Source organism: Danio aesculapii, unplaced genomic scaffold, assembly GCF_903798145.1.
Source record: "Danio aesculapii unplaced genomic scaffold, fDanAes4.1, whole genome shotgun sequence".
Taxonomy (NCBI): domain Eukaryota; kingdom Metazoa; phylum Chordata; class Actinopteri; order Cypriniformes; family Danionidae; genus Danio; species Danio aesculapii.
Window position 1 is genome coordinate 5,001 of NW_026613827.1, and position 25,088 is coordinate 30,088.

General features: G+C 36.1%; 1 protein-coding gene across 1 annotated transcript in view; it reads right to left on the bottom strand.

Moving 5' to 3' along the window:
* LOC130220434 (protocadherin-15-like) overlaps window positions 1–23,549 on the bottom strand; it is a gene marked incomplete at both ends in the record, with an annotated part of 26,029 nt that extends 2,480 nt beyond the window's left edge. The window contains 3 exons of the mRNA XM_056452723.1: window positions 12,008–12,142; window positions 15,289–15,495; window positions 23,437–23,549. Coding sequence (XP_056308698.1) covers window positions 12,008–12,142; window positions 15,289–15,495; window positions 23,437–23,549 — 455 coding nt within the window. The remainder of the gene's footprint in view (window positions 1–12,007; window positions 12,143–15,288; window positions 15,496–23,436) is intronic.
* Window positions 23,550–25,088: the final 1,539 nt, after the last annotated feature.

Below are 25,088 nucleotides of genomic sequence, written 5' to 3' on the forward strand. Positions count from 1 at the left end.
GCGTCAGTTTGCTTTTTGATTAAACTACATTGCTTTCACCAGTGTTGGTTCAGTTGGACATAGAGAATAACGTCTTTATATCGGAATTACCACTCTTAATAAATAAACTTGCATATGAAGTTAATCATATCTCAAAAGCATTTACTGGGGCACTGACGATTTTTACTGGGGCACGTGCCCTTATATATATGTGAATAAACAGTGTACACAAATATATTGTCAAAGCAAACTTTAATTTTGGATGTAATTATTTGTGATTAATCTTTGCCAAGCACTATTAATAATTCAGTTAAATGTACATAATTTTTACATTCATTTATTTATTTTCTTTTCGGCTTAGTCCTTTTATTAATATGGGTTCGCCACAGCGAATGAAACGCCAACTTATCCAGCACATTAATCTAGTAAAACAAACAAAATAGCGCTCAGGGGTAACTCAAATATTTGGTCGGTGCTCTTTTGGTAAGGGGTTCATCAAAGCAACAACAGGACTCAATCCAAGGCACTCGAATAATGTGGAAAGTTTAAAAAGCCTTTATTCACATGGCTAAATCTTAAAAAACCAACGCGTTTCGGCAAGGATCTGCCTTCATCAGGGTAACAGTGATAAGGTGCATCTAGAGTCTCTTTTGGGTACTACGGTCACATGACTCATTTAAATATCTCAACAACACTCAAATAATTTAACAAACAAATTCAACTATCATCATTAATTCGGCATAGATCCAGCATATGTTTTACGCAGTGGATGCCCTTCCAACTGCAACTCATCACTGGGAAACATCCACTCATTCACACAAATACACTATGGACAATTTAACTTAGGAATGTCTTTGGAATGTGGGGGAAACCGGAGCACCCGGAGGAAACCCACATGATCACGAGGAGAACATGCAAACTCCACACAGAAATGCCAACTGACCCAGTTGAGGCTTGAACCAGTGACCTTCTTGCTGTGAGATGATCGTGCTACTCACTGCGCCACTGTGACACATTATTTTTGACGCAGTATTGATGTGTTATTGCTTTGATATTGGCTAGCTGAATTGCTATAACCTTTTTCTGTTGTGTAACTTCAATTGTTTTATATTTTTATCTTTAGTCACTTGCATGTTTTATCAATACATACAGTCCTACTAGTATATAGACCTGATTTAAATAATAATAATAATAATAATAATAATAATAATAATAATAATATTCTTGTATTAAATAAAATATTTCATAGTGCAATTTCAACAAAAAATAAAATGACAAATCAAGTACTAAAATGAGTGTGTGCGCAGTCTGCTGCTTTAATTAGACCTGCTAATGTAAAATCTGTTTCTATGGTGCAACCTAATCCATTATATGTTCTTTATATTTTCATTTTTTCTGCATTTTTAACCATGAAAATGATATTAAAATGAGTGTTTTTGTGCCGTGCACTGCTTAAGTATATCCTGCTGATTTGATTTCATCAGCATCTGACATATAGCACAGCGTGCCAACACTCCATACAACAAATTCTCAGTATTAAGGGACAGCTTACAAATGTTATCGGCTAAAAGTGCCACAGCAAACATTTGTCCAGAGTCTCCCACTGCGCTCCTTTTCAAAGGCAGTAGAAATGCTGAGCCAGCAGCCGTGGGTTACTCTGTTGTTCCTCGCCTTGCATTTCCATGAGCTTTTCCCCCAGAGGATCCAGCTAGTAAATGTGGATCAAAGCCCTGCGGTTCCTCAGTTTGAGCAGGAGAACAGAGCTTTTGCATACGTAAACAGTGAGCTTGGAGAACAAGTAGCTTGCTTTGTATCCAGGTGGACTTCTCATGTGTGCCAGGCTCCTATTAGACACTCTGCTATTGACCATGTGCTGGATTTAACCTGAATGACCACTTAGATGTTGGAGCATATGAGATCTTCCATTGGCTTTACTGTCTAAAACAGAATGGATTAACACATTTTTGGTTCAAGCAGTTGGATATAGGATGTTTCAGCTGGAGGGATTTTGCTTTAGAATAGTGGAAGGATTGTAGGTTTATTCCTTCATTTTTCTTTGGCTCAGTCCCTTATTTATCAGGGGTCGCCACAGCGGAATGAACCGCCAACTATTCCAGCATATGCATCGGATGCCCTTCCAGCTGCAACCCAGTACTAGGAAACATCCATACACACTCACATTCACTCATACACCACGGCCAATTTAATCAAATTCTCCTATACTGCATGTCTTTGGACTGTGGGGGAAACTGGAGCACCCAGAGGAAACCCACGTGATCTTGGGGAGAACACGCAAACTCCAAATAGAAACACCAACTAGTTCAGCTGGGACTCAAACCAGTGACTTTATTGCTGTGAGATGAAAAAAATGTCTCTATGGTCTGTTTTATTAAAGGTCATGAAATGAGAAACACAAATTCTCTTAATTGTTTGACATATGAGAGCTCATCTACTATAAACATGCTGTATATTTCAGAACTAAACATGTTTGTGATTCTTTTACATTCAGCTTATATTAAAGGCGGTCTGCCAAAACCACGAGTTCTGGAACGCTCTACTCTATAATGTAATACACAGAAGATCGGTGCTTCTACTTCACAGCTTGTTTAGCTGTTAGCCAATCAGAGCTTTGGGTGTTTACTTCTGAGTATACAATTGGCTCATTCAAAAATAGAATTTTGATGACGAGGTCAAAAACAGCACAGAAAATGAACAATTGCTTTTAATTATTAGTAGCCAGCAGCAAGCTCTCTGCAACTCTCACATGGTCACCCACTACAGCTAAGCAGGGCTGCACCCGGTCAAAGCTAGGTTTCTGCAGGAAGTCGTGTTAGTGAGACCAGCAGGGGGCGCTCAACCTGTGGTCTGTGTGGGTTCTAACGCCCCAGTATATTGATGGGGACTCTATACTGCTCAGTGAGCACATCTTTCAAATGTAACCTTAAACCGAGGTCCTGACTTTCTGTGGTCCTTAAAAACCAGGGCATCCTGGCCAAATTTGCTCACAGGCCTCTATACATCATGGCCTCCTAACCATCCCAATATCATAATTGGCTTTATCACTCTGTCTTGTCTCCTCTCCACCTGGAGTGTGGTGTGCGGTGTGGTGCAATATGGCTGCCGTCGCATCACCCAGGTGGATGCTGCACACTGGTGGTGGATGAGGAGATCCCCCCCAATGTGTAAAGCGCTTTGAGTGTCTAAAAAAGTGCTATATAAATGTAAGGAAATATTAATAATTATTTTAAAGTATGATGTTTTTTTAAGTAAAAATCTTTATAAGTATTTACTTTATAAGTGGACATCACAGAACCGCATAAAATAAAATAAAAACTTAGGTTGCTCTTGACCCCTTTAGCAAATTCAAAAATTCTGATATGAATTTTAATGCAAAGTATGACAATTATACTTTTGCTAGTATATCTACTACTGCAAAAAAATAAAATAAAATAATAATAATAATAATGCAATATCTTATTTTCATCGTTATATTATTATTATTTTATTTAAAAAAAATAATTTAAATATTAAATTAATTTAAATTTAAATAAATTAATTAAAAATAATAATAAATAAATGCAAAAAAGTACATTTAAAACAAAAGTAAAGTTTTAAAAAATGTTAATCTATTAACCAAATAAACAACCTACAATAGAAAAAATAAATAAAATAATGACTCAATGTACTGTATACAAGGTGTACATAATTAACAAAGTGTCATAACATATCAAAACATATCAAACATATTAAAAAAAACTATTTTTCAGGTAAAACGTTTCAGGTAAAATATATTTCATTTGTATGGATTTACTTTCAGTAAGTTCAGCTCTACAATAAGCTCTTCAGCTGTCCATCAGTTTCAGAACACCTTTGAAAATGCTGTAAAGTATTTGGTATTAGTCATCTTGACACGGCACATGTTCAATCAAGCATAATCAAAAGTCAGATAACTGTACAGCAATAAAGAGAAACCCAACAGACAGAATAAAGTTCATGACAGCATGAAAGTCTGTGTCATCTGATCTCTCCGTGATCAAAAAACTTCACTCTTCACTTATAAAATCTTACACCAAAAACTCAAAGAGTAAAAAACATCTCAGCGTCCGCCTCAGAAAATAGCAGCCCTGTTTCTGTCATTTCTAAAGCAGCGTTACCCGATTTCCCCTCTCGCTGTGCATGGCCCTAATGGATAGTGAATAAGCAATGAAACTAAAACATTGAATAAACAAAACAACAAGGCGAAAAAGACACGCACTCAGAAGAACACATGTATTAGACACTCCCAAAGGAAAACTCTTTCATAACTCAGAATATCTGGCTGAAATCTCCACTTAAACTCTCTGAGACGCATGTGTGATATTCCTGACAAACAGGAGACTCCAGAATCAGTGTCCATTTGCTCTTCATTTAATGTGTTTGCTGTCGAGAAGAAACAACTGAGACATTAAAGAGATTTAGGTTTCGATTTTTCTTTGCAGCCGGCTGTGCTGAATGAGAACGCGAGGATCAGAGGATGAGGGGAAGGGGAAAAGGTTTCTGTCAGGAGAATCGTGATGGGAATTCAGCCTGTGGCCTGTCAGAGGATCAACTGTCCAGCAGAACCCCTGAGACGAGCCGCGTGTGAATGATGTGACTGCTCACGGCCAGAAAGAACACACCGCATGAACAATTCACCCTAGCTCCGAAAGCAGACCTTTAAAAGACAATTCTGTCACCACTGACTTCACATTCTTGAGCCTGATGGTCTCCAGTAACTGTTCCAATTTCGGTTTATAAAAGAGAGCAGCTCAAACATTTTTCTAAATATCTTCTTTTTGTGTTTTTCATGCTTAATAAATAAAAGGTCCTTATTTATGTTGGTTTGACTTATAAATGCATCTTCTCCTCAAGCTTTTAAGCTACGACCACCAAACCTGGCTCAGACATTTAGACTAATCTGAATTTATATGGAACATTTTTTTTTCAAAACCCAGCAATTAGGGTAGGGCATGTTAACAATGCTAAGATCGCAATATGCTAACCATTTCATGTTAAAAACATGTTAACTCATAAGAACATACTACATGCTAATTCATGCTAACAATATATTAGCAATGTTGTAACAATATGCCAAAAATTAGCTAATGCATGTCAACAACATGCTAAACATTTGCTTACACACTAATACATGCTAATAACATGGTAGCCAATGCCATTAATTTAGCAATGTGTCATTTCATGCTAGCGACATGTTATTTCATGTTAGCAATGTGCTTTTTTCCCTCAAAGATTAGCAATTGGCTTAAGAAATGCTAACAATATTTTAATAAAATGTTAACCATGCCACCAATAAGCCAATTCATGCCAAAAATATGATAACCATGCTATACTACCATGTTAACAATATGCAAATCCATGCTAGCTTTGTGTTAAATATGATAGCTGGCAGTTCATTCCGCTGTGGTTACCCTTGATGAATAAGGGACTAAGCTGAAGAAAAATGATTAAATGAATCAATATGCTGGTAAGGCATGTTTTGATATTATCGTTATCATTAGTAATGGGCTACCCTAGCTGGTTTTTGCTGGTCATATCCTGACCAGAAAGAACCAGCAAGAAACCAGCAAAGAACCAGCATAAACCAGCAAACCATCAAAACATACCTTACCAACATATTCAGTAATTTTCCTTCGGCTTAGTCCTTTATTTATCAGGGGTCACCACAGTAGAATGAACCGCCAACTATTCTAGTATATGTTTTACGTAGCGGATACCCTTCCAGCCACAACCCAGTACTGGGAAACACCCATACACACTAATTCACACACCTAAACTACAGCCAGTTTTGTTTACCCAATTCACCTTTAGCGCATGTCTTTGGACTGTGGAGGAAACCCACGCCAACGCAGGGAGAAGCAAGCTCCACACAGAAATGCCAACTAGTCCAGCTGGGACTCAAACCAGCAACCTTCTTGCTGTGAGGTGATAGTGTTAACCACTGAGCCACCCCTTACCAGCATATGTTTTTTTTTTCAGCATGGTAGCAGCCATTTGGAATGCCTTAGCAAAGATAGTATTCCTTCCCCTTCACTTTAAATTTAAACTTCTCCACAATTCCGTTTGTGAACATTTGTGCGAACTTTTAAAGTCCACAGACAACAATATGGTAAACATTCTGCCAATTAGCACATACATGTCAACAATATGCTAACATATGCACCAGCATATTCATACATGCTGACAACTGGTAATCATGCCAGTAACTTGCTATTTTATGCAATTTGTATGTTGTTTTACTTGCTAATATAACATCAACACATTAGCAATGTGTTAATTAATGCTAGCAGTATGGTAATTCATGTTGAAGATACAGTATGTTTTCTTTCTTGAAAGCAAAGGAACTAGCATACGAAATGCTAACAGCATGTTAAACCATGCAAACAAAATGCTAACAATATCATCCTAGAAGCACACTACCAACATGCTAATTCATGCTATCATTAATAAACATGATAGATGCATGAGCATACGTGTTAGCAATGTGTTAATTCATTCACGCAGAGCTTTTTTTTTTTAAATATGTGGATTCTTTATATTGCACAAATGGGTTCTTTAGTTTAAAACAGTGTCCTTCACATTAATGCAGCTTTAGACTACACAGTATTTTGTATGTTACAATGGTCACTGTGTCACTACAATTATGACATCTAAATGCTTGTGTTGTGGACAAGAAACATGTCAGATTATTCATTTCTGTGTAATGTGATAGAGCAGGCAGATCCTATTTTAATGCAAATTTCATTCAGTCACATACTGTAAACACTGGATGGAAATGCCAATATGCGCATAAATTAAAATTTGGGCATTTAAAAAAAAACAAAAAACTATCAATCAAGCCAGATATTTTATCCAATGAGATTCAATAGTATTGAAAAAAAAATAATAATAAAAAAGACACACATTTACTGAATAAACTCCTTGATGTGCAACAAAAACACCACTTTGCCTTAAGAGATGATGGGATTTTCAGTTAATCGATCAATCTCATCACACAACATCTGAAATATTGCTTCAATCATTCTGAAGTGCCTGAGCCACAGTCCATCATCAACATGATTGGCTATGATTACCTTGTAGGAACGTCTCACATGATTGCTTTATCAAACATCAGACATAAGTATACAGATAGCATAACCATGCTTATTGCTTTTTGTATGTGCACTCTGAATTATTGAGCTATTGTATATGAAAAAAAGCTTCTCTAATTGTAGCAACTTACATTTTTCTTACATTCAGTGCATCCGGAAAGTATTCATGGTGCTTCACTTTTTCCAAATTTTTTTTTTGTTACATCCCTACTCCAAAAGGGATTAAATTCATTTATTTCCTTAAAACTCTACACACAATACCCCATAAGGCCAAGTGACAAAATAGTTTTTGAAATTGTTGCAAATTTCTTAAAAATAAAAAACCTGAAAAATCACATGTACATAAGTATTCACAGCCTTTGCTCAATACTTTATTGATGCACCTTTGGCAGCAATTACAGCCTCAAGTCTTTTTGAATATGATGCCACAAGCTTGGCACACCTGTCTTTGGGAATTTTTGCCCATTCCTCTTTACAGCGGAAGCGACGGTGTACAGCCATTTTCAGATCTCTCCAGAGATGTTCAATAGGATTTAGGTCTGGGCTCTGGCGGTGCGGTGTCCCTGCATAGTTTTGCTCCAACCCTAATCAAACACACCTGCTTGTAGCTTTCTAATGATCTTAAAGACACTAATTAGGGCGTTCAGGTGTGTTTGATTAGTGTTGGAGCAAAACTCTGCAGGGACACCGGCCCTCGAGGATCAAGTTTGCCCATGCCTGCCATAGCATCATGCTGCCACCACTATGCTTCACTGTAGGGATGGCATTAGCCTGGTGATGAACGGTGCCTGGTTTTCTCCAAAAGTAACGCCTGGCATTTACTCCAAAGAGTTAAATTTTAGTCTCATCAGACCAGAGAATTTTGTTTCTTATGGTCTGAGTCCTTCAAATTCCACTTCTTCCCCGATCACTCAGCTTAGATGGTCGGCAAATAAGAGTCTTGGTGGTTTTAAACATCTTCCACTTACGGATAATGGAGGCCACTGTGCTCATTGGAACTTTCAGAGCAGCAGAAAATTTTCTGTAACCTTCCCCATCCTTGTGCCTCGAGACAATCCTGTTTTAGAGGTCTATAGACAATTCCTTTGTCTTCATGCTTGGTTTGTGCTTTGACATGCACTGTCAACCCTGGGACCTTATATAGACAGGTGTATGCCTTTTCAAATCATGTCCAATCAACTGAATTGACCACAGGTGAACTACAATTATGCTGCTGAAACATTTCAAGAATGATCAGTGGAAACAAAATGTACCTGAGCTCAATTTAGAGCTGTGTGTGGAATTTTGAGGAAATAAATGAATTTAATCCATTTTGGAATAAGTCTGTAACATAAAAATGTGGAAAAAAGTGAAGCGCTGTAAATACTTTCAGGATGCACTGTATATCTTTTTTTTCCTCAGCTCACAGTGTTTTATTCATAAATTGAAAGAAAAATGTAAATGCGCAGCTTTAGACTGAATCTTTTCTTTAATAGAGAGCATAATACATTAAATAAATGACATGAGTTGAGTAAATGATAACAGGATTTTCATTTACGATTGAACTTTACCTTAAAACACACAGTAGGGAAGCGGTTTTTATTATGCTGGTCTCTCTCCAGCACAAATAACTGAACAGCTAATTTCCTTTCATGCAATTGTTCCAGCTCATTTGTTCTATATAAAAGAAATGTATTAAATGTGATTAGGTCCGTGTTTTGCGATGATAAGCAGACTATTGTTAAGCCTTTCGAATGGATTAATGCTGATTGCTAGGGCTCAAATCATGCAATGAGAAGGGGGCGTGCCCGGATTGGTGAAATCTGATTGGCCATCTGAAAATTCTAAACTATAACTGGCCAAAAAACAATAGATCTAGCCTGGTAAATAGCCAGGTAAAGGGATAGTTCACACAAAAATGAATTTATACTAACCATTTACTTTCCTCAAGTGGTTACAAAGCATGCATGTGTTTCTTTATTCTGTTGAACACTAAAGTAGATATTTTGAAGAATGCTGAAAATAGGTAACCATCGACTTCCATAGTAGGATAAAACAAAGGCTACAAAAGTCAAAGGTTACAAGTTTCCAGCATTCTTCAGCATTTAATCTTATATGTTCAACAGCAGAAAGAATCTTAAACAGGTTTGAAACAAGTAAAGAGAAAATGATTGACAAAATATTCAGTTTTGATTCAAGATTCAAAGATTCAATGTGTTTATTGTCAGAAAAAAACACTTATTTAACAAATAAGGCATGCGAAAATGTAAACAGTATAAATTATAAAATAAATATTAATGATCAACAAGGTTTCTATGTACATAAATGTGTAAATGTTAAAAATAACATACAACTCAACATCCAGGTTTCTTCACTAACCGCATCTGTTTAATGTTCATCATTTTTTATTATTATTATTTTATTTTTTCAGATTATTTTGTGTTGTCACTTGTCACTTTATGTACACTGGAAGCTTCTGTAGCCAAAACAAATTCCTTGTGTGTGTGAAGCACACTTGGCAATAAAACCGATTCTGATTCTGATTCTGATTCTGAATAAGTAAATAATCAAATAAATAAAGGCGACGCAGTGGCGCAGTAGGTAGTGCTGTCGCCTCACAGCAAGAAGGTCGCTGGTTCGAGGAGTTTGCATGTTCTCCCTGCGTTCGCGTGGGTTTCCTCCGGGTGCTCCGGTTTCCCCCACAGTCCAAAGACATGTGGTACAGGTGAATTGGATAGGCTAAATTGTCCGTAGTGAATGAGTGTGTATGGATGTTTCCCAGAGATGGGTTGCGGCTGGAAGGGGATCCGCTGCGTAGAACATGTGCTGGATAAGTTGGTGGTTCATTCTGCTGTGGCGACCCCAGATTAATAAAGGGACTAAGCCGAAAAGAAAATGAATAAATAATAAAATAAAATAAAAAATGAATAATAAAATAAAATAAAATAAAATAAAATAAAATAAAATAAAATAAAATAAAATAAAATAAAATAAAATAAAATAAAATAAAATAAAATAAAAAATAAATAAAATAAAATAAAAAATAAATAAAAAAATTCATTTATTTTGCTGTGGCGACCCCAGATTAATAAAGGGACTAAGCCGAAAAGAAAATGAATAAATAATAAAATAAAATAAAAAATTTATAATAAAATAAAATAAAATAAAATAAAAAGTATTGCCATTAAAACAATAATAAAACGACATGATATTTTGATTATCCTATCTACTTCTTATTTCATCTTTGAAATCAAAGACAGCAAACGGCCTGTGAAACCAACCCTGCCTATCCGATCAGACAATGATCAAAAACATTTTTTTAAATAATCTGTACATTGTGTGCATTAAAAAAATGACAAAAAAATAAAATAATAAAATTAAATAAATAAATAAATAAAAACACAATTTTGCTATTAAAACAGTAATAAAATGACATGATATTTTGGTCTATTCCTAATGTCGTGTCTGATATCAAAAGACAGCAAAGAGCCTGTGAAACAAACCCTGCCTCTCCGATTAGACAATGATCAAAAAGCAGTGCTCAAATGTTCCTCCTGTGATCCATCTGTCTTTTAACTGCTCCTTGGAGATCAGGGATTCTGGAAAGATCAGAGACACTCGAGTCCAAATCTCAGATCAATAGATCCAATCGATGGAGAGAGTCCTGAAGAGACACTTCACATCCTGAACAAACAGCATCGCTTCAGTCCGTTTGTTTTCTTCATCACAGCGAACTCTCAGCATGCTGTGAACTTGATGTTCAAGACAGAAATATTCATCTTCAAGTAAGAACGTTCCCTGTTGTTAATAAATGAGACGCAGCTCATGCTGGAGGAGTCCAACAGAGCAGATGCTGACGCACACTGGGTCTTGCAAGAGCAGTAAATAATCTCAAGGGGACATAAGACTGAACTAAAGTGACCGGCTATTCATTTTAAGTGAGAGAGAAGACTTGAGTGACAGGGACTCTAAATGTGCCACTTTAATATGTAAAGGCAATTATGTGTAATCAAATATTAGTTAACTCATAGAGTTTTTTATGCAATAAAAAAAAAAAAAATACTACAAAGAATTAAACATCAATAACATAATGATAATTTATACGCTGTAAAAAGGAATTAGTTTTTTTACTTTAAAAAAGTGAGTAAACCCATTGCCTAATGCTTATAATTTATAATAAATGTTTACTTAATTATTATAAGATGAGTTTACTGTCTTTTCTTTAAGTAAAGTCAACTAATTGCTTTTTACAGTGTATGATATGTAATGTATGACAATAATAATATACATAAAACACAAATAAAAGATTAAAACATTAGATTAAACACACTTAAATAAACAAGTAATAAAGGCAGATCTATTAATTCATTGATCTTATGGGATTAGATTTGAGCAAATAAAATAAAATAAAATAAAATAAAATAAAATAAAATAAAATAAAATAAAATAAAATAAAATAAAATAATAAAAAATAACAATAAATAAAAATAATAAATTAATTAAATTAAAAAAATAATAATAAATAAATTTAAAAAAATATATATATATATATATACAACAAAATAAAATAAAATAAAATAAAATAAAATAAAATAAAATAAAATAAAATAAAATAAAATAAAATAAAATAAAATAAAATAAAATAAAATAAAATTAATTTGCATAATTTTAAAATCAACAGTAAATGTAAATGTTAATATTTTTTATTTTAATTTCACAAACTTTTCTTTGTTTTATTTGGCATACATCTAATGCCATATAATATCTCTGCTATTATTACTTATATGCATAAACATTTTTATTTATTACAGGAATAAAATAATACAATAATTGACACTATATTTGTAGATAGATTAAATGAGGCTGTATGTGTGTGTGTGTGTGCGTGTGTGTGTGTGTGTGTGTGTGTGTGTGTGTGGTACCGTTAATGTGTAGTTGGTCTGTATCTCTCGGTCCACTGGTTTCAGCAGGGTCAGGAATCGTGTGATGCCGCTAGTGGTGATGGTGAAGATGGAAGTGTATTCATTCAGAGTGATCTTCAGCTGAGGGTCTTTAGTCTTCACAAAACAAATAGCAAAAAGATCACACAAAAATAGCAGGTCAAATGCAGCATTAATATTCAATAATAAGAGCACGGCACACAGTCCAATACAAACCCATGCACACACTGCAAAAACTCATGTAAAAAAGGGAAAACATGTTTTTGGGTAACACTTTAGTTTAAGTAACAATTCCCACTATTACTGTAACTATTACCATATTACCTGCCTATTATTAAAACACTGGCTGTTTATTAGCACTTATAAAGTATGATCTTAGTCTACATCCCTAATCCTACCCAATACCTAAACCTAACTACTAGGTTCCACCCAATTCCCAAAAGTTGTCCCAACACAAATCGATTAAGTTAACTCAACTGTTTTTTTACAAACTGAAGTGGATTGAAGCAGCAAAAGTCTTTTTTTTTTAAATATAACAATTAATAAGCAGAGTAACACTTTAGATAACGTACTGTATATCAATAACTAAGCACTAAAGCATTTATTAATCATACCTCAACCTTTACTAATGCATTATAAAAGAGCTCCTATTATAGGTTTTTGAAAATGACCTTCCATGCAGTGTCCAACACAGCTCTAAGCGAATGAAAACATCCAGCTGAGAGTTAAAATCTGAAAGTGCACCTTGTTTAAAAACAGATTTTTTAAATAAAAGATTCGACTCAGAGTCGTTCAAAATCATTCGTCGTTCTTCCAGATCTTCTGCCTATTCATATCGATGTCGACACAAAACAATACCAAATATCAACTACTGAATGCGGTAAAATGTAAAATGGTTGCCTCGTTCTCTTTGTCTTTGCTATGGCCATCATCAGCTGTTCCTCACACGCATACAATAGCACGGTCAATTTTCAAAATAGCTTTAACTTTTCCCACTGTGTGGCTTGATACTAAGTGTGTGTTGTTGTTATTACTTGGAGTTAGCGTTAAGAGTAGTGTAATATGCTGGTGTTTAATATACTCTGTGCTTTGACTACTCTGTGAGCGTTTCTCTCCATCCCATGCTGTACATGCGATCATGGGATTGATCATGACGCAAAGATTACCATCACTGAGACATGGCCAGACATGCGGCAGTGAGGAATAAAGGGTTAAAGTACATTTTTCACAACAATACCATAATATAGCTGACCATGTGCAGTGTTTGTTCCTGTCATTTTTCAGATGATTTCTACAATAAATCTACGCTGCAGCATGAGATTCACTGGCCATTTCTTATTAAAGGAAGAAGCAGCAAAGACTACTAATGAATGGGACTTTGTCAGTAACTGTTACAGAGTTCATATGGACCAGTTTCTTCTTCCTCCAGATCCTGTAAGTGTTTCTTCTTCCTACACAACATGAAGTGTGATTAAAATGGTTGCCTCATTCTGTTTGTCTTTGCTATGGCCACCATCAGCTGTTCCTCACACGTATACTATAGCACGGTCAGTTTTCAAAATAGTTTAACTTTTGCCACTGTGTGGCTTGATACTGAGTGTGTGTCGTTGTTATTACTTGGGGTTAGCGTTAAGAGTAGAGTAATATGCTGGTGTTTAACTGCATTACTTTATTGCTCACACATATACTCGGTGCGTTGACTACTCTGTGGGCGTTTCTTTCCATCCTACGCTGTACGCAGTCGACGTATCACAACTGACTGGGTTATCGGACCAATCAGCACAGATTAGCCGAACAAATCATAGGGGAGTCGTTGGGATAATTAGGTAAAAATAAATGCATATTATAAGACAATCAAAATCATTTATATACTATTTGTATCACAAAATTGTCCTTTAATACAAACAGTCAGATATATAAACTGTACCATTTAAAACTCAAGTACATGCACAGAACAACATGATCATTTATAGCAAATAAACAAATATAATTATCCCACTCGCTTTATGAGCCCTGTCTAGCGAGCTCTTTCTTACTCCCCTATGATTGGTCACGTGCTCAACAGAAAGGGCTACGATTGGCTCTACTGCTCTGGCGCTGTTCACAGTTGAGTGACACTGATAAATGGCAGCTGTGATCACAGCTGATCCATGAAAGACGCAGTGGAGAAAACTCGCTCTGCAGACACACTCGTATCTATATCCAGGAGTATCACTTTAACAGCCGAGAGGTGAGAAAATGTCATGCCAGCAGGTCAAATGGGCCACAGTGAGAAAGATAAACTAAGTTTACTTTCATTTTCTCAATCACAGTGAAAATAGGGGTTTCTGCTGTAAGTGTCAGTGAAAGACTGTCCAGCAAACTCACACGCAGTGGAATTGTGCACAGTTTCTGCGTTTTAAGTAGTTGGAGCATTATAAATACCTCCCTCGCCATAGTAAGCTACCGCGACATAGCTCATATGAGATAAATGACTTCAGTACCTAATAACCGTTTATGATTATTACTGAATTGATACCGAATGGTCTGCATAGTGGTTCACTGAAGAAACAATTCATTTTGACACTTCTATTATAATGCATAATAGGGGCTCTTTAAAAGCCTAAGTTGTACTTGTTAACATGACTGTAGTTCATGCACCGTGAGTTAAAGTGAGCTAATGTTATTTCATTTAAATAATCTTAACTAACTTTAACAAAGATGAAGAAACACTGTAACAAATGTATTGATAAATGTTAGTAAATTCATAGACTAATATTAATTACATCTCAAATCTTCAAGTGGAGAAGCAGAACTTAAAAAATTAATTGAAATATACAAACTCAAAAAGGAAAGTTCTTATCCAGCAAAACAGAAACAAATAAAAGAAAAAAAAATATATATCCCAGATATTAGATATATAAAACCAATACATATTTATATCTGTTCATGGACTCCATAAATCTTCAAGTGGAGAAGCAGAAGAAAAATAGTAGACTCAAGACAGAAAACTACAAAAAAAGTGTAATGACAAAAAAACACTCATTTTTATATGTTTTTAAATAGTGAAAGAGAAGAATAATGACAAAGAGAAAAAGGACAAAAGGGCACACATCACATCACTCTGGTACCTACTGGTGTGGCCCCTGGCAGCAGCTACAATATAAAACATATGGAGAGACTGAAACCATCTGTGACTTTATGCATGTCTGCATTCCAGCAGCACAGCAGCATCCATTATGAATTATAAAATATGATTTTTTTTGTTCATATGAATATCTCACCTCTTCAATGTCGTTGTCCAGGGCTATGATGGCCAGCGGGGCCGTGAGGTTGGCGCTGGCTGAGATGGTGGTGCCAACAGAGGAGGATTCACTGACAAAGCCCCGGTACGAAGACTGCTGGAAATAAGGTGCCTGGTTGTTCTCGTCAAGAATTTCAATCTCCAGCTTGGAGTATGCAGGAAGAGGATGACCGTTATCCTGCTCCGCCTGTTAACAAACAAACATACACTCATGCTGAAATGATCTAAAATTAAGCACATTGTATATTATTAAGGTATTATTCTCAGGATTTATGGTACTGTGATTCACTTTCAAAAAATTATTCCAGAAAAAACTAAACAAAACTGGAAACATGGTGTTTTCATGATGCAATGCATGGTGTAGGTCATTATCATAAATGTATAGACAAATATATCATGATAAACCACATATTACCATGGTACATTTTAACTAAAAATACAAAACAAAACTTACTTTCTTTATATTTAGGAAGAAAAAAAACATGGTAATCGTAAAAAAAAAATATATATATGTAAAAATGGTAAAAATTGTGTTGGTAGAAAAAAAAAATTAAATAAACTAATGAATGAATGAAATACACAACAAAGAGGCTATACATTAAAATGATCAGCAATAACATCAGGCAGTCTGCAGAGAAACATAGCCTTATGCACCAGTGAACATTTCAGCATGACAACGACCCAAAATACACAGCAAAAGTGGTGAAGCAATGGTTAGCAGAGAAAAACATTAATGTTTTGCAGTGGCCCAACCAGAGCCCTGACTTAAATCCAATTGAGAATCTGTGAAGGGAGCTAAAGATCTGGGTGATGACAAGGAGACCCTCCAACATGAAAGAGTTGGGGCTCATAAGCTACTGTAAGTGAAGTTTATTTATAAACTAATTTCAAGAGGATCACGTGCTTATAATTGTTCACAGCTGGTCTCGCATCAGCTCACGACTGAATCACCAATCAGATGATACCTGACTCACTATAAATAACCAGAGTTTTCTTATCTCAGTATCTTCGTCTTGAAGAATCCTCCCCCCTACCCATCCCTACTCCCTCTCTTTTTCATCTGAGTGACATGGCGGCCCAGTGATTAGCACTGTTGCCTTACAGCAAGAATGTCTACGGTTAAAGTCCCTACTAAACCAGTCGACATTTCTGTGCGAAGTTTGCTCGTTCTCCCCGTGCTCGCGTGGGTTTTCCCCGGGTTCTCCGCTTTCCTCCCACAGTCCAAAAACATGCAACCTAAGTAAATTGAACATATCAAATTGATACTGTAGCCAAGCTCTTACCAACTGTACATCTCTCCTTAGTCATCTTATTTCTGTCTTTAGCCAGAAATAAGTTGGGGGAGTTCATAGAGATCTACCTGAGCTCAAACTCCCCTCTCGCCCTGCAAACGAGAGGGAGCCCAGGGCTCGAGGATTTCATAAGCTCAGGGCTGTCTCCCGGTACAGCATGCCAAACAAGCTTTATTATCTATCATCAGCTAAGTGGGAACTCTTGAAAGATAAATGGGCAAAAATACCAGTGGAGACATGAAAAGAGCAATTATAGGAAGCATTTGATTGCTGTAATAGCTAATAAAGCCTTTGTAATGATTACTGAGGAGGGTATGAATAATTTTTAATCATTTTTCCTCAATGATGTCTCTTGTACATCTTATTTTCTTATAGGAGAAGCCTGTCATATTTGGTCAAACCTGTGTCAAATTGGTCATAAATAACCAAATAAATAAATAAAATAAAATAAAATAAAATGATTGAATAATAGTAACTTTAAGTCAGAATTTGGCAGGGGTCTCAATGATTTTGGCCTTGACTTGATACATATTTACATGACTTTGCATTTTCAGCTTTCTCAGGGGTCTCAAACTGCCAGCCTGCAGGCCATTTACACCCGCAACCATCCCACCACATAATAATAATTACTATTATTATGCCTATTATTTGTAGTATTTCATAGCAATTTAAAAAACCCCTTCAATATGTTCAACAAGAAACAAAAAGTGTTTTGACTGCATATAGTCTGTGGAAGAATGACTGAGTGTGTGTCTAATGCTCGGCTAATCACAACAGCCACAGATTTATTTCAGCAGCCATGCGATGCACTGTAAAATCCAACAGTCAACTTTATCAAATTAAATGAGTGTAGGTAACTCAAAATGCTCCCCCGGACAAAAACCAGCAGACTGAGGAACAGCTTTTTCCCCAGAGCTGTCTCCCTTTTGAACTCTGCCCCTCACTGACTCCTTTGCCCCCCCCCAATAAACCACCCACACTCCTCTAACTTATACTCCTCACAATCACTGCACTATTTAACATTTGCACATTTAAAGTTTGCACATATTCATTGCTCTGATTCATTTATTTGAACTGGACATACCCACTGCACATGGACATTTGTAATTATGTTTATCTATCTGCACACTCCTGATTATTAATAGCATCCTGTACATATGTTCATTTATTGTAAATCTGTTCATAGCTAAAACAACCTGTATATAATGTTCATTGTACATCCATCTGTAAATATTACCATAGTTTTTCTATAACTGCACTTTATAACTTATACCTGTATCCTGCACTTGCTGCTATTGCACTGCTGGTTAGACCGAAACTGCATTTCGTTGCCTTGTACTTGTACATGTGTAATGACAATAAAGTTGAATCTAATCTAAATCTAATCTTATGTACTAAAAGTTAATTCTACTCATTTGAAAAGAGTTTTGAACTCAGTGTTGGAGGTTATGAGTTAATTAAATATCTCATTACTTCAACTTAAATGGAGTAAGTTCACAATACTCAAATAGATTACAATTTTTTAACTGAAAAGGTTTGTAGCAATCTGTTTCCTCAAATAGTTTGAGTTGCCTTAACTTATTGGGTCTTACAGTACTCTGTTTATTTGAGTTCTCCTCATTTATTGGGTTTTACTGAGCTCAAATTGCTTTGTTCACTCAAATGGATTAAGTTCACAGTACTCATTAGGATTAGTTTTTGAACTGAAATGGTTTGTTGCAAATGCAATCGATTTCCTCAAATAGTTTGAGTTACCTTAACCTTTTGGGTTTTACAGTGTGAGAAAAACGTGCTGGTTGCATTAGCACTGGGGACAGGTAATGCTTGAAACAGAAACATCATGTCTGTCCTAAGGTGCATCATTACATCAAGTTTCCAGTTTTATCTTGTGCTTGAATGTTAAAAAAGCCCTCCTATGAGTCAATTTTAGTTTGAGACCCCTGGCTTAAGTACTTTAGACTGTTTCAGCCAGTAAAATGTGCAGTCTACAAAGTTAAAACATAAATAAATAATAAATTAAATCTTTTTTTTTTATTTTTTATAAAACACTCAAAGGACTTTAATTAATCTCCACTGACTTCAAATTAAAGTCAAACCATTCAAAAACTGTCCAAAATCAAAAGGATTTTAATTAATCTCCACTGATTTCTAATTAACGTCCAACCATTCAATAACCGTCCAAAATTCATGAACTAAAAATGGCTCGAAACTGATCTTTGTTTATTAAAGTGATGTGAGCAGAAAAATCTCCCTCAATATCTTCATTCCCATTATGAGCCCGATCTATCATCACTTTCATGAAGAAACCATTTCAGCCCATCAACTCGCACACGCCTGGAACACGAACACACACATTTGACAGTCTGACAGCGGCAATGTTCTCCCTGTTATTTGGTCCCCAATTTCATGAATTGAAGCAAACCGAGAATAGCATTGTTATTATGAAACGACAAAATCATAACAACAAACACAGTCATGCATGGTTTCGCAGAGGAAACATTTGAATTACCCCCGCTGGTACACTGTTGTTCCACACAAATCCACGACAGAGCAGTATAATTTCACAGTAACTCCTTTACTCGCTCTATTCCAGCTCAGTTCAATTAGACGACACGGCATGTTTCATGTGATTAAATATACAAATCTCTGTTTCAAATGCTAGTGAGTGGCCTCACTGTCTGCCACCTACAAAGGCAGCATCCTGATGAAAATACAATCTAAAGTGATTTGGAATGCTCTGTATAGACAGAGACTGGCTGGATTACAGTCAGTGTTTCTCACATGTAGCTCATATTGGACATCTGACTGATTGATCGTTTTATTAGTGCTGAAATAATGACGTGATAGTCCAAAAAGGGAAAAAAGCTAAAAGAAATATTTGGGGTTAGTAAGATTTATTTATTTATTTATTTATTTATTTATCATTCATTCATTTTATTTTAGGCTTAGTCGCTTTTTTATTAAGGAATCGTCACAGAGGAATAAACCGCCAACTTATCCAGCATATGTTTTATGCATCGGATGCCCTTCCAGCTGCAACCCAACACTGGGAAACACCCATGCACTCTTACATTCACACACACACATTACGGCCAATTTAGTTTATTCAATTTACCATATAGCGCATGTCTTTGGACTGTGGGGGAAACCGGAGCACCTGGAGGAAACCCACAAGAACATGGGGAAAACATGCAAACTCCACACAGAAATGCCAACTGACCCACCCGGGGCTCGAACCAGTGACCTTCTTGCTGTGAGGCGATTGTGCTTTATTTATTTATTTATTTTAAATAATTCACTTATGCTCATTAGGACTGAATTTATTTGAATCAAGATGCAGCAAACTAATTATGTTTTTATCATTGAGATATTTATTTCCCCTAATTTCTGTTTAACCGAGAGAAGATTTTTTCAACAAATTTCTAAACATAATATTTTGTAATAACTGATTTATTTTCTCTTTGCCATGATGACAGTACATGATATTTTACTAAATATTTTTCAAGACACTTCTATACAGCTTACAGTGACATTTAAACTGCTTTTAATCTATCTGAAATAAAACAAATAAGACTTTTCTGAAAGAAAAAAAATATTATCAGACATAATGTGAAACTTTCTAGCTCTGTTAAACATCATTTGGGAAAATTTTTTAAAAGAGTAAAAAAAAAAAAAAAATTAAAAATAATAAATCTAAGGGGGGCTATTAATTCTGACTGTATTTATTTCATTTATTTATTTTTTTAACCTATTTGCTTGGTTGTTTCCGTTCATTCATTAATTCATTCATTTGTTTTGTTCGTTCGTTTGTTCATTAGGTTGTTTGTTGTTCATTCAGTCATTCATTTGCTATTTTTAATAACCATATACACAGCTTTAACCAATTTTTATGTTAGGGGGTTGGGTTATTTTATTATCATTAAGATTTATCCATTTATTTTTTATACCTATTTTCTTTATTGTGTTCATTCATTTATTCGTCCGTTTGATCATTCATTTGCTATTTGTAATATAAAATAAAATATCACATCAATACATATAAAACATAAATGTATAATTAGTTACACTAATAACATTTTTTTATTTTATTTTTACTTTAGTTTTAGTTCATTGGCAAATGCCAAGGAAATAATGTTCCCCTTCAGATGGGGAACTTCCATACTATAGTGGAGAATCTACTTATGGGGATTTCGTTCAGAAAGCCAATCATCTGAAACAGTATGTAAATGGGCCAATAAAATGCCAATGAGTCATTTCAGAGTCTTTCACGAAGATTCTGAGAGAGTCTATGAGGGTTCCTCCAGCTCTACTAAAGAGAGAGAGTGATCGAGAGCGGTCTCCAACCAGAGTGTGTGACACGCAGCGGCAGAGCTGGGTTTCTCCCTTGCCTGCCGTTCTTTGGGTCTGGTCCTCAAGAGCGGTTTGTATTGTTGCGAATTTCCTAAAAGAGCAACATGGTCGTTGAGAACGCTCATTGCCAGTTGTATTTTTCCCTGACCGAGGGTTCTCTCAGCACGGATACACTGGCCCACAGCTGGCCTCGGGGCATGCGCAAATATGCGTTTCCCCCAGTGAGCCTCCTCGTGCAGTTACTGTGCAAGGTCAGGGAGGATGTGGAGCAGGTCTTGCTAGTTGCGCCTCTCTGGCCCAACCGGACCTGGATGTCAGAACTCTCCCTCCTTGCGACGGCTCAGAGGCGCTAGGCGAATTAATCCACCCCGCTGCGCTTATTCACTCTTTCAGTAAAGTTCCCCTCTTAGGTGAGCCCTGCAGAGATTCCTCCGAGGCCCCCAGCACTGACTCAGCGGAGGAGTCACTTGTAGGCCCATTACGTTATAGGTCTGCCCTCTGGTCAGCCCGCGTTCTGGGTATAGGTGCCTGCTATGCCCGATCCCCACTAGATCCCATATGCTTACTCAGCCACAGTGCAGTCCCCCCTCACAGGCGGACCCGTGTCTTCCCTCTCTTGCTAACCATCTTATATTATATGCGTACTTCCCCTTCTCAGGGCTAGTCCATATACTTTTTTAACACCACATCTCCCCACTTGGGTAGCAGGTGGCCTCCGCAGCATCCTCCCTATCGGGACTACACGCTTTCCCAACGTACTGTCGTATTAAATTCCTAGAATTATCTAGACGCTTTGCAGCTCCCGAAAGATATATTATCTAAATCCGTAAATCTTCTACTGAAGTGGGATAAGCAAGGGGCAGGGAACACGTTGGAAGACCGCGCCTCTCTGTGATGCAGGTGCGCTCACGCTTGCCTGGCAAACCTCTCATCGGGGGCGAAGGTAAGGTGCAGTCATTATGGCGTTTTCCAGACATTTTCCCATAAGTGGATTGTCCACTATAGCATTGAAGTTCCCCATCTGAAGGGGAACTCTCTGGTTACCAAAGTAACCCTCATTCCCCGAGGGGGGGTGGGGGGGACGGAAATGCTATATTGCATCGTCATCATGATTGCCCTTTAGCTGTGGAGGTGAAAGTTTCTTCAGCTAAAAATGTTGCCCCAGCCTTGCTCTCGCTGTGCTTATATTGCCAATTGATTGCAACGAGCATCAGTTGCGCAAGCTGATGCTGCCAACTCATTGGCATGTTATTGGCCCGTTTACATACTCTTTCAGATGATTGGCTTTCTGAATGAAATCCCCACAAGTGGATTCTCCACAGCATTTTCGTTCCCCCCTCGGAGAATGAGGGTTACTTTAGTAAGCAAAGCGTTTCTCTTCTCTTCTCTTCTCTTCTCTTCTCTTCTCTTCTCTTCTCTTCTCTTCTCTTCTCTTCTCTTCTCTTCTCTTCTATTATATTCTATTCTATTCTATTTGTCTTAAGATGAAAGGTGACCGTGCCTTCTGTGTTGTGGCCCTAAGGCTCTGGAACTCTCTCCCTATAGCACTGAGAACTCTTGGATCATTTTTAACTTGGTTTAGTATGTTTTCTTTATTGATATGAGTTCTTTTACTTGTTTTCAGGTTTTTTCTTATTGTAAAGCACTTTGTGACTTAATGTCTGTGAAAGCAGCATTTACAACAGCAACAGCAACAACAATAACAACAACTACAACAACAACAACAACAACATTAATAATAAGAATTAAATATTAAAATAGTAAAAATTATTATAATTGTTATTATTAATAATAATATTGATACAACATTAATATTACTAATAACATTAATACCATTAATAATAATAATAATAATAATAATAATAATAATAATAATAATAATAATAATAATAATAATAATAATAATAATAATAATAATAATAATAATAATAGTAGTAGTAATAGTAATAATAGTCATTATCTTCCTCCTTGCCCAAACTTTTAAACATCAGTGCACCTTACAAAGATCTTCATTTCATATTTTGCTATTGAGCGAAATATAAGGCATAAAGATCAAATGTTTCATTTTCTTTGAGAGCTTGTCGCCGCGCATAGTGGAACTGCATTCCTCACTAAAGTATATATGTGATGCTGCAATAAGCTTACAAGAAACATACTGCATACCTTTCATAACAGCCTTTGTGTCAGGACAGCCACAAATGATGCTTTAAAATGCTGCCCGCCTACCATAGGTTAACAGAACTATACTGATAGTGTTCACATATAAATAGAGTGCGCAATTGCTTTTACTTCTGATGCAATATAAAGAGACCATTTCCAGAAAAACTGGATGTTATTCCGGCTGTAAAACATCAGCTGACTGCATTATAAAAATGATGAGACTCTTACTGACGCTCAAATAACGGTGAGCATGACTATCTCTCATCTTCACAGCCATACAGTAGATAGCATGATGATGATGATGATGATGATGATGATATAATGACCTTAATAACGAGAGAGAAGCGCTGGTAAAGCTCTCTGTCCACAGACTTCAGCAGCCGCAGCTCAGCCGTGCTCCTGTTCAGAGTGAAGAATTCTGGGTATGTAGCAGGTGTGCCTAAAAAACATTAAAGACACAGAGAGAGACAAAACATGTGCTGTTATTCTTTATTATATACTATACATTATACACTATACTTTATTCTATTCATTTTGCTTCGGCTTGTTTCTTTATTAATCAGGGGTCACCACAGTGGAATGAATCGCCAACTATTCCAGCATATGTTTTACACAGCGGATGCTCTTCCAGCAGCAACCCATTACTGGGAAACACCCATATACTCTCGCACTCATACACTACAGCCAATTTAGGTTATTCAATTCACTTACAGCGCATGTGTTTGGGCAGTGGGGGGAAACCAGAGGAGCTGAAGGAAACCAACACGAACACGAGTAGAAACTTTTTGTTGTAGGGTGACAAGGCTAACTACTGAGCCACCGTGCCACCCACTTTATTGTATACTATACTTTATTATATTATTATCACCATGCAATTTGAAGTACTCTAGCAAAGTTTAAAGATTAATAAAAAAAGATGAACTAATTTCATCTGAACGATGACACTATTGCTTTCTAAAGATCTGCTTCATGGCTGAATTAACTTGGTTTCATACAGTAATTGATGAATCTGGCAGTATTGGCACTTATTGAACTGAACTGAATCAACATTAAATTCAACATCAATACGCACTACATAGTCGTCTGTACTGCTGCTCATAATTCAACTGAACTCAATTCAAATTTAATAGGATTTACACATGTATTGAAGCGGACTGAATAAATGAACCCACCTGAGCTGAATAATAACATTATTTTCTTTATTGTATTCAGTAATATTTTATTGAATTTTATTTCATTTAATATTTGATAAAGTCACTCTTTATTTTGGTACAGGCCAAGCATAGAAGCCGGAATTATGTATTGTGTGAGTTGTGTGTTTTTTTTTGTGTGTGATTTAGAGGAGGAAGAAAAAGAGTGATTCATTTGTCTAATGATTCTGAATCGATTCTTAAAAGTTCCGAATTGATTCTATATTTAAATTAACAGAAAAAGTGCTGATAGGTGCACATACGTACTGTATGCTGCCAAATTCAATTCATTTTGACAGATGGATAATTACAGGTGCGGTGCTTCTGATGCATCAGCTGCAGCTTCAGAATGTTGTTTAAATTCCTTCCACACTAGCTAACTTCAATAGTGTTTAACCTTTAATTGATTTATGCAGTAACTTTATATACAGTATCCAGCATTATATTTGAAAAATCTATTTAAAATATCAATAAGGGTAAATTGTGATAACTGTAATTTATAATAGCAATTACAATTCTAGTGTAATATAGTGGAATTACGTTCTAAAAATAACCCGCAATAGGTAAAATCCGCAAAGTACTCAGCTTTGTTTTTTACTATTATTATAGATGTTTTAAGGCTGTAAAATCCCTCACTATCCACTTTTCTCAGACATGATTTAACATTTTTTACACTTTTCTCTTGTTTAAACACTCTCAAAGTTCAAGTAATAAGTAATAAGTCCAGTATTATTGAATGCAGTCACGGATCCACAAAGCTTAAGCAAGCTCCATCCTTACAATGGTCT